At 40.0% G+C, this 15,138-nt stretch overlaps 1 protein-coding gene across 1 annotated transcript in view; it reads left to right on the top strand.

Annotated features, from left to right (window-relative positions):
- The window catches only part of LOC145414995 (protein MON2 homolog), a 570,120-nt gene that overhangs the window by 474,953 nt on the left and 80,029 nt on the right, over window positions 1-15,138 (top strand). The window contains exon 28 of the mRNA XM_080284414.1: window positions 7,023-7,207. Within this exon, the coding sequence (XP_080140540.1) occupies window positions 7,023-7,207 (185 nt within the window). The remainder of the gene's footprint in view (window positions 1-7,022; window positions 7,208-15,138) is intronic.

Here is a 15,138-nt window from a genome sequence, read left to right as displayed (position 1 = left end):
GATACCAAATCAACATGGAGCGGTCGACTTCAGCATACCAGGGAGTAAATATCATCTTCCTCTCCATGTTGCATTTGCTCTTCGATGAGAAGTCAGCCATTTACTGCATGAGTTTGCCGCGGGATCTCTTGATATCAGCCAAAGTAGATCGGGCCAGGCTGAATTCACGAAGGATGCGTGAGGTTGACCATCCCGCATCCATCTTGTCCAATATCTCCCTCTTCTTCTCCAGAGTCAAAACCACTCTCTTCCTCTTCTCAGGCGGCGGGGCCATCGTCACACACACTAGCAAGAGGCAGGAGAGCAGCAGCAGAGCCTGCAGCAGGTAAGGCACCACCACAAAAGCGAGCGCGTGGGCGGCCATGATCACGAGCGTGCACTCACACACAGGTCGCCGACAGAGACGGACCTCTTCTAGGATCGTGGGAAAATAATCGCTGAATCTGAGATGAAAGGAAGCTCAGCCTGTTTGTGATTGTGTTAATGAGTGTGTGAGTGGTGGTCCCGTCGGACAGTAGTTAAAAAAAAAAAAGCGGTTTCGGTCATAAAAGGGTCAAGATATAGTGAAAACAGAAAGTCTCCACATGGTTGAATCATGGCGGAAATGGACGGTGCATTGTTTACAATCGGTGAGAAAGAGTTCGAGGGCTTCTGTGAAGGGGATGTGGGTAATGGAAGTATTAAGTTGAACCAGACAAGAACAGCAGGTGTAGAGAAAACAGCAGAGAGGAATATCCAGGAGATAAAAAGGTATGGGCAGTAATTAAAGAGTCACAGGAACAGACCATAGAGCAGGAAAACGAGATTAAAAGTTTACAGAATACACTGGAAAAAATTTGTACATGCAGTGACGAGCAAGAAAGAGAAGTTTCTGAATTAAAAGTGAACAATGAATCAGCCTTGAATGAAATTAAACAGCTTAAGAGGGAGAATAAGAGGTTGGAAGAGGAAAGGGACAGGATGAAAAGCAAACTAGATGAGTATCAATCCAAATCAAGAATACAGGAAGAGCACATTAAAGAAATCAAGGAGCAACATAAGGGGTGGAAGAAAATTCAGGAAGAGGGAAATGTAAATTTGAGAGAGATTATAAAACAGCAAAGGAAGGAAAAGGTGGAGAGGGAAGTGATTAGGGTGTTAAGAAGTAGAGAATCTTTAGTTAGGGATGTAGCAGATAAGAAAAAATGTATAATAATCTCAGGAGTTAAAGAAAAACGGATGACAATAAGATCAGAAAGAGAAAGAGAAGAACTGAGTAAGGTTAAAGAAATAATATCAATAGTCATGGAGGAAAACAACGAAGCGCAAGAAGAGACTGAAGAGGAGTTTAGGTTACGAAAGTACGAGGAAGGAGGGGCAAGGCCATTGAAGGTAAAGTTTAAGTCCCAGGCAACAGTTAACGAAATCATCAGTAGAACATGGAAATTATTGGACAAGGAAGGGTTAAAAAATGTTTGGATAAGAAGAGATGCAAATGAGGAAGAAAGAGCTTAAAGGACTTAGTAAAGGAAGCAAAGGTAAAAAACGAACAGAGAACGGAGGAAGAGAAGACATTGTTTTATTGGAGAGTCATAGATCAGAAATTAAGGAAATAGTACCAACGGAGAGAAGGAGAAAAGAGGGTATAGAAAACATCAAAAATAACTGGAAGGTGGTTTATACTAATGTTCATGGTTTAATATCAGCAAAGCTAGAAATCATCGATTTTTTTAGGATACATGAGCCTGATGTTATGTGCTTTGTAGAGACTAAGTTAGGAGAAGATATTGATGTTCATATTGGAGATGGTAAATACAAACTGTGGAGAAGAGACAGAAAAGAAGAAACGGGAGGAGGAGTGATGATACCAGTGAAGAACAATATAAATGTAGATACCGTGGAAATGGGAGAAGGCAGGGCCGAAGTGATAAATATGAAATTAGTAACTGGAGAGAATAACAAGCGAGATTTGGCAGTAGTGTATGTTCCCCCTAAGACGAGCATGGAGTGATGATGAATACCAGGAAATGCTGTCAGACATGGCAAGTTATTTAAAGAAAATAATTGAGAAAAGCAACAATATAATTTTAATGGGTGACTTCAATTGTAAAGAGGTGAACTGGGAGGAATGGGACTCAGGAGGCGGCGTAGATTTGTGGGGCACTATATTATTAAATATAACAATGAACAATGTGATGATGCGATGGGTCAAAAATGAGACACGGTTTCGAGGTGAGGACACACCAGCAAGACTAGACTTACTGTTTACCAAAGAACCCTATGTAATAGAATCCTTGACATATCTGTGTCCTATTGGAAAAAGTGATCATGTGGTCATCGAGTTCCAGATGATAACAGGGAACATCGAGCCAAGAGATGAGCTTTATAGGCAGGGAAGGTACAACTTTGGGAAGGCAAGCTTTACAGGATTGAGAAAAATTTTTCGAAAATGCAGATTGAAGAAAATTCAGAGAAACAAGAGAGATACAGAGGAAGTGGGATATTTTTCTAGACCTCTATAATTCAGGAGTGGAAATATTTGTGCCAAGAGTAAAGGGGAAAGAAAACAGGAAAAATGAGTGGTTTAATAAAAGGTGTATGATAGCAAAAAAAGAGAGAGGCACGGCACTGAACAATTGGAAAAAAAGAGGTAACAACAGAACAAAGGAAGAATATAAAAGAACTCAAAATGAATACACAACAATACGTAGAGAAGAAGAAAGGAATTTTGAAAAAGGTATAATAGACAAATGTAAGGATGAACCCAAACCGTTTTATAGATTTGTTAATGGCAAACTGAAACAAAAGGAAGGAATCACCAAACTGAAAGTAGAAGGAGAGGTCTATAAGGATGCGGCAGTGCAAGCAGAAATAATGAACAAACGTTTCCAGTCAGTTTTCACTAATGAAAAGGAGTTTGTGGAAGGGGAGGGAGTGATTAGAAATGTAGTGATAAAAGATATAAAAGTGGAAGTACAGGAAGTGTATAAACTACTAGAAACTCAAGATGTAAGGAAAGCCCCAGGACCAGATGGAATCTCTAACTGGGTACTGAAGGAATGCAGAGAACAACTGGCAGATAAGATTCACAGTTTAATTGTGTGTTCTCTGGAAGAGAGGAAAGTGCCTCAAGAGTGGAAGAGGGCAAATGTGGTACCAATTTATAAGGGAGAAAACAAGGAAGAACCCCTGAATTATAGACCAGTGTCCCTAACCAGCATGGTTGCAAAATTGTGCAAAAAAAATTCTGAAAGCTAGATGGATAAAATATCACGAAGATGTGAATATTTTGGCTGATAGTCAGTTTGGATTCAGAAGTGGAAGGTCATGTGTTTCCAACTTGTTGAGCTTTTACTCAAGAGTGATTGATGTGCTACAGGAAGGAGAAGGTTGGGTGGATTGTGTATATTTAGATTTGGAGAAGGCCTTTGACAAGGTACCTCATAAGAGACTAATGTGGAAACTAGAGCATATAGGAGGACTGAAGGGGAAGCTCCTGGAATGGATGAGAGAATTTTTGAGAGACAGACAAATGAGGACAGTAATAAAGGATAAGTTGTCTGGATGGAGGGAAGTAACAAGTGGAGTCCCTCAAGGCTCTGTGTTGGCACCAGTAATGTTCCTGATTTATGTAAATGATATGGTAGATGGAGTGAACAGTTATGCAAGTCTGTTTGCTGATGATGCAAAGATCTTGAGGAAAGTAGAGGTTGAAGAGGATTGTATAATGCTGCAGGAGGATCTGGATAGGATACACGAATGGAGCTGGACGTGGGAAATGAAATTCAATGCAAAGAAATGTAAAATATTGGAAATGGGTAAAAGTACCAAGAGGCCATCATTGAATTATTTGATGGGTAATGAACCAATCACAAAAGCGAGAGAAGAGAAAGATTTGGGTATGCTGGTCCAGGACAGTTTGTCACCTGAAAAACACATTAACAAGACAGTTAGAGAGACGCATAAACTCATGACTAATATAAGAGTAGCTTTTCATTATATGGATCAGATGATGAAAAAATTGATAGTGGCCATGATTCGCCCCAGGTTAGAATATGCAGCAGTAGTGTGGTCCCCACACAAAAAGAAAGATATAAACAAGATTGAGAGAATACGAAGAACAGCAACCAAGATGGTCCCCAGTCTGTCAGATCTGTCATACAGAGAGAGACTGGAAAAGCTGGATTTGCCTTCCTTAGAAGAAAGAAGAAAGAGAGGCGACATGATTGCAGTGTTCAGGACCATGATGGGAGTAGATAAAATTGACAAAGAAGATCTGTTTTTATGGGATAAGAGAGTAACAAGAGGACACGGGATGAAACTGAAGAAGCCAAGCTGCTTGAAGGATATCAAGAAATATAGTTTTCCTTATAGATGTACAGACCTGTGGAATAGCCTGGACAAAGAGATCGTCCAGTCTATAAACTTAAACGAGTTTTAAGCTAAATTTGACTTATTGAGAAACAGAGACGGGACCCCACGAGCGTAGCTCATTTCCTGTATATCACAATTAGGTAAATATAATTAAGTAAATACAACAAGAGACGGGCAGTAAGTGGGGAGGATGCTGGGACACTCTAGCGGACGGCGGCGGAACTACGCACAAAGACACAGTTGGTCCCTGCTGCACACGCCAAGTTCAAATTGCGGGGGGGTGGGGAGGGGAGTCGTATTTTTTTCTAATTTTTTGCGATTTTTGGCCCATTCTGGGAATTTTGGATCCTGTGACCAAAATATCCAGTAAGTGGGGACGTCCAGAAAGTGGGCGTCCGAATAGTACGGGGATTACTGTACATTCATTTTATACTTTTCGTTTCATACAAATTGGGAAGCTACTTTTCATGTCCTTATGTTTACCGAAAGCTTTCCATCCAATTGTAATGTGTCTTTTTATTTTGCTATCATTATCTTTCGTTAATTTTAGTATTTGTCCCAGGTAATTGTACTCCTCGACTCCTACAAGAATTTCTCCACTTATTCTGATGACATTAGTGTTTGGGGATTAAACATTACTGTAGTTATTCTTCGGTTCATCTTTAGCCCTACTTTGAGACTTTTTCTGTTCAGGTCATTTAACATTTCTTGCAATGTCTCTGCTGTTTCTGAGATTAGGACAATGTTATCTGCAAATCTTAAATGGTTTAGCTTTTCTCCATCTATGTTCACACCTCTGTTTTCCCAGTCTAGCTTTCTGAAAATACTTTCTAGGCTTGCTGTAAATAACTTTGGTGTATCTCCCTGACGCACGCCTTTCTCAATCTTAATTTTTTCCGACTCCTTATGTAATTTAACTGTAGCAGTTCCATCGTTATATATGTTTTCGATCAGTTTTACAATGTTCTCATTCACTCCTTGTTCTCGCAATGAATTTATAATTGCTATGTGCTCCACTGAGTCGAAAACCTTTTCGTAATCAGCAAAACCTAAGCACAATGGTTTATTATGTTCTGTAGTTTTTTCAGTTAGCTGATATATATATATATTTATATATATATATATATATATATATCTATATTCAGTATATTTAGATAGATAGATAGATATAGATAATATATTTCTTACAAAAACTTTATTATTTTTCTGGCCAGTGTGTGATTAATTCTTGTTCGTATTTTTAGCTAGTTGTTTTCCGTGGAGGGGCACTTATATATATATATATATATATATATATATATATAGATAGATAGATATATATATATATATAGATAGATAGATAGATATAGATAATATATTCCTTACAAAAACTTTATTATTTTTCTGGCCAGTGTGTGATTAATTCTTGTTCGTATTTTTAGCTAGTTGTTTTCCGTGGAGGGGCACTTATATATATATATATATATATATATATATATATATATATATATAGATATATAGATATATATATATATATATATATAGATAGATAGATAGATATAGATAATATATTCCTTACAAAAACTTTATTATTTTTCTGGCCAGTGTGTGATTAATTCTTGTTCGTGTTTTTAGTTAGTTGTTTTCCATGGAGGGGCACTAACCCCCCGCCAACCCACTTATTGTCATATAGGGAACATGTGTTGGTTGGTTATAAGGTTACCACCCAGTGTTGTACATGCCTTCCTGGTTTACAGGAAATCATTTAGCTTAGCACTCAGTATAGAGCTACCCTAAAAAGACTGACAAATGAGGAAGTGAAGGAGTGTTGTGGTGTGGATGTGGATGTGATAGGAAGCGTTAGGAGAAACACATTGAGGTAATTTGGCCATATGGAGAGGATGGAGAGTGAGAGACTGATGAGGAGAGTGAGTGAGGTGGAGGGGGGGAGGGAGGGGGAGGCCAAGGATGAGATGGAGGGATGGAGTGGAGAGGTATATGAGAGAGGGGGGTGTGAGCTGGGAGCAGGCAATGAAATGGCAGGGGACAAGGCAACATGGAGGCGATTTGTTTGTGGGCATCCCTTACAGGATTAAGGCGTCTGGCAATAGATAGAGCGATAGCGTGACTAATTCATTAACCCCTCAGTAGCTTCTGGTGTTGAATGATATCCTACAGTGCTGGTGTCAGAGTTGTTGAATTAGTGCAATCTGTAAAAAACTGCGAATAATTTGGGAAGGATACGAAATTCAGCAGTATGTGTACACGACCCTACTCTACCATGCCAAGCGCTAAGTCAGTCAGTTTATTTCACATGTTATCACCCATTGGTGTACATGTTATTGGAACTTGCATAGTAATTTTGTTAGTTTTTCTATGAATCATAGCAAATCACAGGATGGGTTTAAGGAAGCTAAAAAAACGCATTGCCGGGTGTGCCAGACGATTCTCTTCACATCTGTAAGAAGAAGTAGTCCCTAGATCGGTCTGTGGTGCACTAGGAAAAGTGGTCCCGAGGTCGGTCTGTGGTCACACAAATGTATTATTGTACCTCACAGCCGCTGAAGGGTAAAAGTTAGGATAACCTGTACTTAGTTATTGCTGTGCTGTGATTAGAGTGGATGCTTGATTGTTTTTCCAATCCTCTCTGTGTCTTTTTTTTTCATCCTTAATTTCACTGTCATTTGCAGCCCACCACCAGCTAACCAAAGTTCAGAGGAAGCTGAGCGAGATGAGAGCATAGATTGTCAGGTGGTAGAGCTGGTGAGAGAAGAAATATTGCCTTATGCTCATGCCACACCAAGCCACTTCATTGTCTCAGTTATGGTTCTGCTCAACAAAGGGTCCATTGAATCAGCATCAGGCACTGACTCAGGTTAGTCTGAAGTACTGCATTGTACAACATTTAGATACTTTAAACTGTCATACATCCAGTATGCTCAGGGAATGTGCATTGTAGGATATGGAGTTTTTCCGGTGGGTTGAGAGTTATTCTGGTGCATGCATACATACATACATACATACATACGTACAGTGAGCTTGCACAGCATGTGAGTGGATGGGTGGTCCTGGTCCTCACGCACTGTGAAACCACACTCTGTGAACACATAATTTCATGGGAAAAATTACATATGGGCAATACCCCCTCATACCTTGACATTTTTTGGCCTTTAATGACATAATAAAGGGAAAGTTTTTCGGACATATACTACAGGTATAGCTACAATAACAAAAATATGGTCAGTCACCATAACAACAGTAGACAACAGGCCTGATGGACTTTACTAGCAGGGGTTCCAAAGCTTGGCAACACACTTAGAGTGTCCCTACCGCTACCCCGGTTAACAGTTCCCAGTGTTGTATTATTCCAGGCTTTGATAAAGAAATTTATGGCTTGTCGAATGTTATATTTCTTCCAGAATGCAGCAACAGTCATTATGGTGGGGGTTTCAGGTATGCCAGATGAAGCAGGTGTGTCAGGTGGGGCTGTGGGGGTGGAGGGGGAGGCTGCTGGCAAGTCAGGTGGGGCAGTGGGGGTGGAGGAGACGGCAGGCAAGTCAGGGGTGGTGGTGAGGGGAGGCTCCTCCATCTCCTCGTTACTGTTCACATTTTTGGCAATTTCCTTCATCTCTTCCTGTTTGTCTGTTTCATTCCACATCTTGTTATGGGCGTATTGGCAGTATAACAACTTGGCATTTGCAAAATAATCATCATTCAAGTGAATCCAAACATTATTATAGAAACTGGGTATCTATTCTAACTTACTGTTATTGCCGAAAACGTTATTGTTGAAATCGTTATTGGCGAGATCTTACTGTAGTCTCCTCTTGAGCACCTTCCCCACAAGCCTCTAAGTCACTATTGGCATGTCGTGCGGGGAGGGGGGTCCTGTAGTCAGGGAAAATAGCGATTTTGGGCCACTTCTTGCTTCTACCTCGCATATTGTGGGCTAAACTTGCGCATTCAAAGTTTTATGGTTATGATTTTTTGTCACTCGTGTACTGTGCAAGCCCACTGTACATACCTACATACATATGTACATGCATAGATACATACATTAACCCATATATCCCAGGGACATAACAAGCAGAGCCCTTCCCACATGCAGAGTTATTTCCAAAAGTTGCCTCTTTTCATCCCATCATATCTTAGTAATTACAATACCCAGAACTTTCATCTAAAGATCAGAATATTCACCAATCCTTCGTCTCTTCATTGCAAGTACAGTATACCCAAGCCTCCAGGTGGAGGTGTTGAGGTGGGAGGTGGTGAACGAAGGCAACTTTTGGGGTTGCGGTGATCTGCATCTGTACAAGCTGACAAATTGATGACTAGGACAAGTTGGCTGTATGAGAAGCTGGTCCTGCCTGGGCTGCTTCACTCACAGTCACTCACACTCCCTCATGCCCCACTATACCTTCCCACTTCTCGTCACCTGCCCCTGTCATTTCATGAGTGAATCACTCAGATCCTGTATGAGTGGCTTGTTCATTTAATTTGCCCAATTCTTCCTGCTGTTCCATAGTGACACTGTCGTATACAGTGTGTGGGATGGGAGAATACTAAGGCTTATACATTACAATACACAGTACTTGCCATAAAAGTTTACTTTCAGTTTCACTTGAGCACATTTTCTAAACATGTGCCACAAACATTGTCTTTCATTCTCACTTGAGCCCATTTTTTTTGTCTGTTTGTTTTTTAACCTGTAGTTTTCCTTGTCGTCTAGCATCTTATATATAATGGGCACTTATTTGGCTTAGTTCTGACTTCACAACAGGAATGGCAGTAAATTTTAAAGTGCTTTGTGTCACAACACTTACTTTTATGTATAACTGCAAGGTCACTTTCATTTTCATTTGAGCTTATTTTTTATATCAAGGTATATACACTACGATACAGAACCAATGCACTGTACTGTACTTGCTGTGAAAGATTGCTTTCACTTTTCACTCCAACATTTGTTTTCTATACGGTACTGGATGATACAAAACCACTGTACAGTTGTGGTCATAATTTTTTTTCAATGCCGTTGTTTTTCTTATCTCCTGTAGCATTACACACACACACACACACACATATTATATATATATATATATATATATATATATATATATATATGTATATGTATATATATACAGTACAGTAGACCTTAATTATTCTCGGGGGTTAGGTTCCAGAGACCCCCGTGGGAGGCAAATTCCATGGATACTCAGGCCATCACAAAATGGCATATTATTTCCACATAAGCTAAGTACATCCCTGAAAAATAAAAACATACTTTAAAATATTACAAATACATATTAACCTCTTAACCGCGGGGCGTCACTTTCGTGACGCATGGGAGCAAGAGATCATACCGCGGGGCGTCACTTTTGTGAGTCTGTGTTATTTTGAATTCACCCAGGCTTTCAAGTGGTGGCTTGTATCATCTGTCAGTACTGCCAATATCCAACACTAGTCAGCACTCCTAATCTCATCTGTACTCCCATCCATTGTTGACAATTTAGCCATTTCTCCCCGTTCTTGACTCCCCTCCCTACCTCCCCTCCATTACCCTCTCCTCTCGCCTGCCCGGCCGTGCTACGCTAAGTAAATCTTCCCTGGAATTTTCCACTGATTTCATCCATTGAAATAAGCCCTATGCCCTATTCTTATACCAAATAATATTTACAAAAAAGAAATAAGATAAGTGAGAGTGCCATACACCTGGAATTGGGTAATTATCACCTGACAACACCTTACGTGCACTCGTTTGCTAATTTTCACTGTTTATTTCCCCTTGAAATATGCCGTATAATCTATTCTCGTAATAAAAATATACATAAGAAGGGAAGGGAGAAGCCTAAGTGATATTTACATTCACCTGGAACTACCTAATTATTGCAGGCCACCACACTGTATTCAACGCTAAGTAAATCTTCCCTGGAATTTTCCACTGATTTCATCCATTGAAATAAGCCCTATGCCCTATTCTTATACCAAATAATATATACAAAAAAGAAATAAGGTAAGTGAGAGTGCCATACACCTGGAATTGGGTAATTATCACCTGACAACACCTCACGTGCACTCATTTGCTAATTTTCGCTGTTTATTTCCCCTTGAAATATGCCGTATACCAATCTATTCTCGTAATAAAAACATATATAAGGAGGGAAGGGAGAAGCCTAAGTGATATTTACATTCACCTGGAACTACCTAATTTATTATTTATTGTCTAGATTTCCTGCCAGTCATTTCATAGCTATATATTAGCAGCTGTCACAAGGCTGACGTTGGTAGTATTGCACTCCCCAAAGGCAGGCCGCCAGTATCAGTTTACTGTCGTCTTTCAAGGTGAAAGTATGTCGGATTTGCGCCTGTCAAATTCTGCAGCTTTTTAGCCCCATGCAAAGAGCCCTGTGACCTCTACCCCCTACTAAACCTCATGTGGAAAGAGGTAAAGGGCTAACAAATGATAGAGAGTGACTACGATCTTTCTGGTGAGTGAAACAGTGCAAGTGGATATGTAAATAATGTGTAAATAATGTGTTAACAGCAAGTGAAAGCAATGAATGTAAATATAAGTGAACAGTGGAAAATAGTTTTATAAGTTACTGCAAGTGACAGTGCCTAACACAGTGTAAATAAAATAGAAATGTAAATAATGTAAATAAAATAGAGAACGTAAATAGAAATGTAAATGAGTAGTATTATAAGAATATGAGTATATATACTAGGAGTAATGAAAGTGAAAGTTTCACTCTAGCATGTATGAATACTATGAGTTATGAAAGTGAAGGTGAAAGTGACATCCACTCTCAATGCTAATATACAGGACGAGAAAGTGAATGCTACGTATTTTACTGAAAGAGAAATTGAATGCCTACAGTGACAATAAACTACTATTACTGAAGGAAACTTGTGAATAAAGACTGTAGATATATATGTTATATAGTAATAGAAATATGAAGTTTGAGGGGGTTTTATGAATAATAAATGACAGAACAACAGCGGCAAACGATCGCAAATAGGAAGGTCATACGCCCTCGTAATTTTCATTGCTTTCACAGTGTTTTTTTTTTTTGGAGTATGGATTCCAAACTATTTGAGAATCATAGAATAGTGTTTCTGGTGATAATATCAGGCTGTGGTAATCATATTACGGGTTGTCGGGAAGAGTAAAGTGGAGACTTCGTTACCCAACTTCAGAGGTCTCCACAAGTCCTAAGGTACTCGACGAAGGCTCAACAAACATCCCAGGAGAAAGCTGAAGGTATGTGCCATATGCATATGTAATTTTAATATTCTAGGACTAATAACTGATTTTTGGCAAATATTTTTAGAGAGTCTATCGGAGCACGAATATGCCCATGGGAGCCACATGTCAAAGCAAAACAAGCTCGTGGTTTAGGGGTTAACACTCACCCAAAGACTCTGTGTTCTCTTCATAACCTTCGTACAATGATGATTGCTGTATAGATGACAGTGATTGCTGTATGATGACGACGATGATTGTAGTGCAGTTCCTACAGTGCTAATGCGGTGAGGCGACAAGATGTGTGGCGGCACTGTAGGTAAGCTGTGAGTCTAGTCTGGCCCTTCTGACAGGACACCAGATAACACCTTATGCTCTCTCTTTGGCTTAGAAGGATTGCTTTTATCCTTTATTTGTTTCTTAGGAGCCATTTTTCACTTTCACAATGAAGTACGGTACAGTTGTAAACACGAGAAGGGCGACGACTACGTAAGTAATGAACTGATTAGTGTTTACAATAAGGCTGGTGGAGTGGCGGGAATGCCTATGGGTGCGGGTATGCTAACTGTTGCTACAAAAGAAGTGCAAGTTGCATGCCAATTTCAAATTAAGTTACAGTGTTTTCGTTTTCGTTTTTTTAAAGTCTCCAACATGCTTGCATGTGTCGGCCTTGGTCACCTAATGGCGGCCAAGGCCGACACATGCAAGCATGTTGGAGCCTTTAAAAAAAACGAAAACGAAAACACTGTAACTTAATTTGAAATTGGCATCCAACTTGCACTTCTTTTGTAGCAACATTTTAGCATACCCGCACCCATAGGCATTCCCACCACTCCACCAGCCTTATTGTAAACCCTAATAGTACAATATTAAAATAAGCTTGATCCACGGAAACTTAAATCCGCGGATGCAAATTCTGCGAATAAGAAGGGTCTACTGTATATATATATATATATATATATATATATACATACAGCAAACTCGCCCGGAACACGGTCTTGCCGAACGCGCTTGCAATTATACACAGTTAGTGCTGGGATATGTATAAGATAACGTAAGATTAAAGAACCATTATGAAAACTATATATTTACGCAAGAGAGGCCTTTGATAGGCCAAATCCTCGAACATCAGCTCAGCACGCACGGTTTGTTTTGATCACGTGATGTGATTCGCTGTACTGCTTTTCCTCAGTGCTGTATTTGTAAGTTAAATATTTACAGTACTGTTCTGGTAAGTTTATGTGCAGGTTAAAGTATTATTAAATAATGTTCAAGCAAGAAATAAAGTCTTATAACCAGTTTTCTGATAGGCATCAGAATATTACCTTTTTTATTTGTTTGTTAAATATTTGCTGTACTGCTTTTCCACAGTACTGTATTTCTAAGTTAAATATTTACTATTCTGGTATGCACCTGTAAGTTAAAGCATTTAAAGAAAGTAAAGCATTAAATAAAGCCTTGTAACCAGTTATAGATTACACACGATCGGTGGGTTCCAAGACAATTCGCCATCATGTCAATTCCCCGTCAAAACATGAATGATTCCCCATCAGAACAATTCGCACCCTGTATGATTCCCCGTCATTCTAAAAATATATTAATTAATCATTACTTTTATAAATATACTTATTATTAATTAATCAATACTTTAATAACTATATTTCAGGGGGATCCATCAAAGTCTATGTTGTCTTGTTATTGTTGTGACAATGAACTGGCTTGACAGCGAATGGTCCAGAAACCATTTTGCTCCCTAGACCCCCTAGGCGTGGTGTTTTGCTGTTGTCTGACATTGGTGATCAATATGAGGCACTTTGGGTGGTTGGAGGGTTCATTTGGTGTTGTGGCTTGCAAGTACAGTGTTGCACAGCAAGGCTTTGACATGCAGGTGCGTGGGCACGGAGCAACATTCCAACATCGACTGTTTTCGGCATCGGAATGTTGCCTTGTGTTTGGGTGTTTGTGTGTAGGAGTTTTGCTGTGCAGTGCTGTGTTTGTGGGTTGTGACATTGGATGGGCCTTCTGACAACTTGGGGTGCTTCATATTGATTACCAGTGGCAGATGGCAGCGGGGGACCACGTTTGGGAGATCTAGGGAGCAAAATAAGGAGTAGTTAAAACTTACGCGGTTTCGCGCCGAACGCGCCACGTAAGGAACGAAACCCATGTGTTGGGGGCGAGCTTGCTGTATATATATATATATATATATATATATATATATATATATACACATACACAGTATACAATTTATATATATATATATATATACACATATACAGTATACAGTGTGTGATTTTGGCTCATAAAGGTACCTTATGCAGGAGTGGGAAAGGAATTTCTTTACTTAGGTTGTTGTGTTGGCAGAATCAAGGAATGTATCTTCTGTTAACCCATATTTAATCCACCCAGTTTGAACTCATTCATTAACCAACTAGTTTTTGTGTGATTTTGTCTCATAAAAGTATTTTATATAGGGGATAGGAAAGGAATTTCTCGCATAGGTTGTTGGGTTGGCAGAATCAAGGAACACTGTCTATCTATCTTTTGCCAGACGCCTCAATCCCGTCTGGGGTGGCCACAAACAAATCGCCTCCACGTCATCCTGTCCCCTGCCATTTCACTGCCTTGCTCCCAACTCTTACCCTTCTTTCTCATATACCTCTCCACCCCATCCCTCCATCTCATCCTCGGCCTCCCCCTCCCTCTTCCCCCCTCCACCTCACTCACATACACTTTCTTCGTGAGTCTTTCACCCTCCATCCTCTCCACATGGCCAAACCACCTCAGTGTGTTCCTCATAACACTTCCTATCACATCCACATCCACACCACAACGCTCCTTTATATCCTCATTTGTCAGCCTGTCTCTCCATGTGACTCCACAAGCTCCTCTTAAATAACTCATTTCCACTGCTCTCACTCTTCACTTGTGTCCCTCCAACAATGTCCAAGCTTCACTGCCATACGTTAGAGTTGGTATCACAATACTGTTATGTAGTAACTTTTTCACTTCCATGCTCACTTCCCTGTTTCTTATCACTGCCTTCAAAGAACCAGCAACCTGTCTTCCCTGCTGTACCCTTTCAAGCACTTCACCCTCCAAACATCCATCCTTACTCATCACACTACCCAAGTACTTAAATGTACTCACATTTTCCAATTCCTCACCATCCAACCTTGCTGTATATTCACTGACTTCACCTCTCTCAAAGACCATCACTTTACTCTTCCCTACATTCACCTTTAGATTCCATTTCTTGCACACTCTCCCAAACTCGTCCACCAAGCCTTGCAGCTCCCCTTCGTCTTCACTCAACAACACAGTATCATATGCAAACAACAGTACAGGGAGTTTCCAAACACTATCCTCTCTCACCAGGGCCACTCCAACATCCACTACCCTACCTTGTACCTCTTTTATTACCCTATGCATGAACAGATTGAACAACCATGGAGACATGACACATTCCTGTTTCAACCCAACCTCCTAAGAGAAAAATTCACTTAGTTCACCATCCACACGTACTGCAGCCTTAGCACCATCATACATACTCTTCACAGCATTCA

This window comes from Coenobita brevimanus, chromosome 101 (genome assembly GCF_032717465.1).
Source record: "Coenobita brevimanus isolate Jiangsu-jjx chromosome 101, ASM3271746v2, whole genome shotgun sequence".
In the NCBI taxonomy this organism is placed as follows: domain Eukaryota; kingdom Metazoa; phylum Arthropoda; class Malacostraca; order Decapoda; family Coenobitidae; genus Coenobita; species Coenobita brevimanus.
The sequence above is the reverse complement of the archived record's forward strand: the minus strand, read 5'-3'. Positions and strand labels throughout refer to the sequence as shown.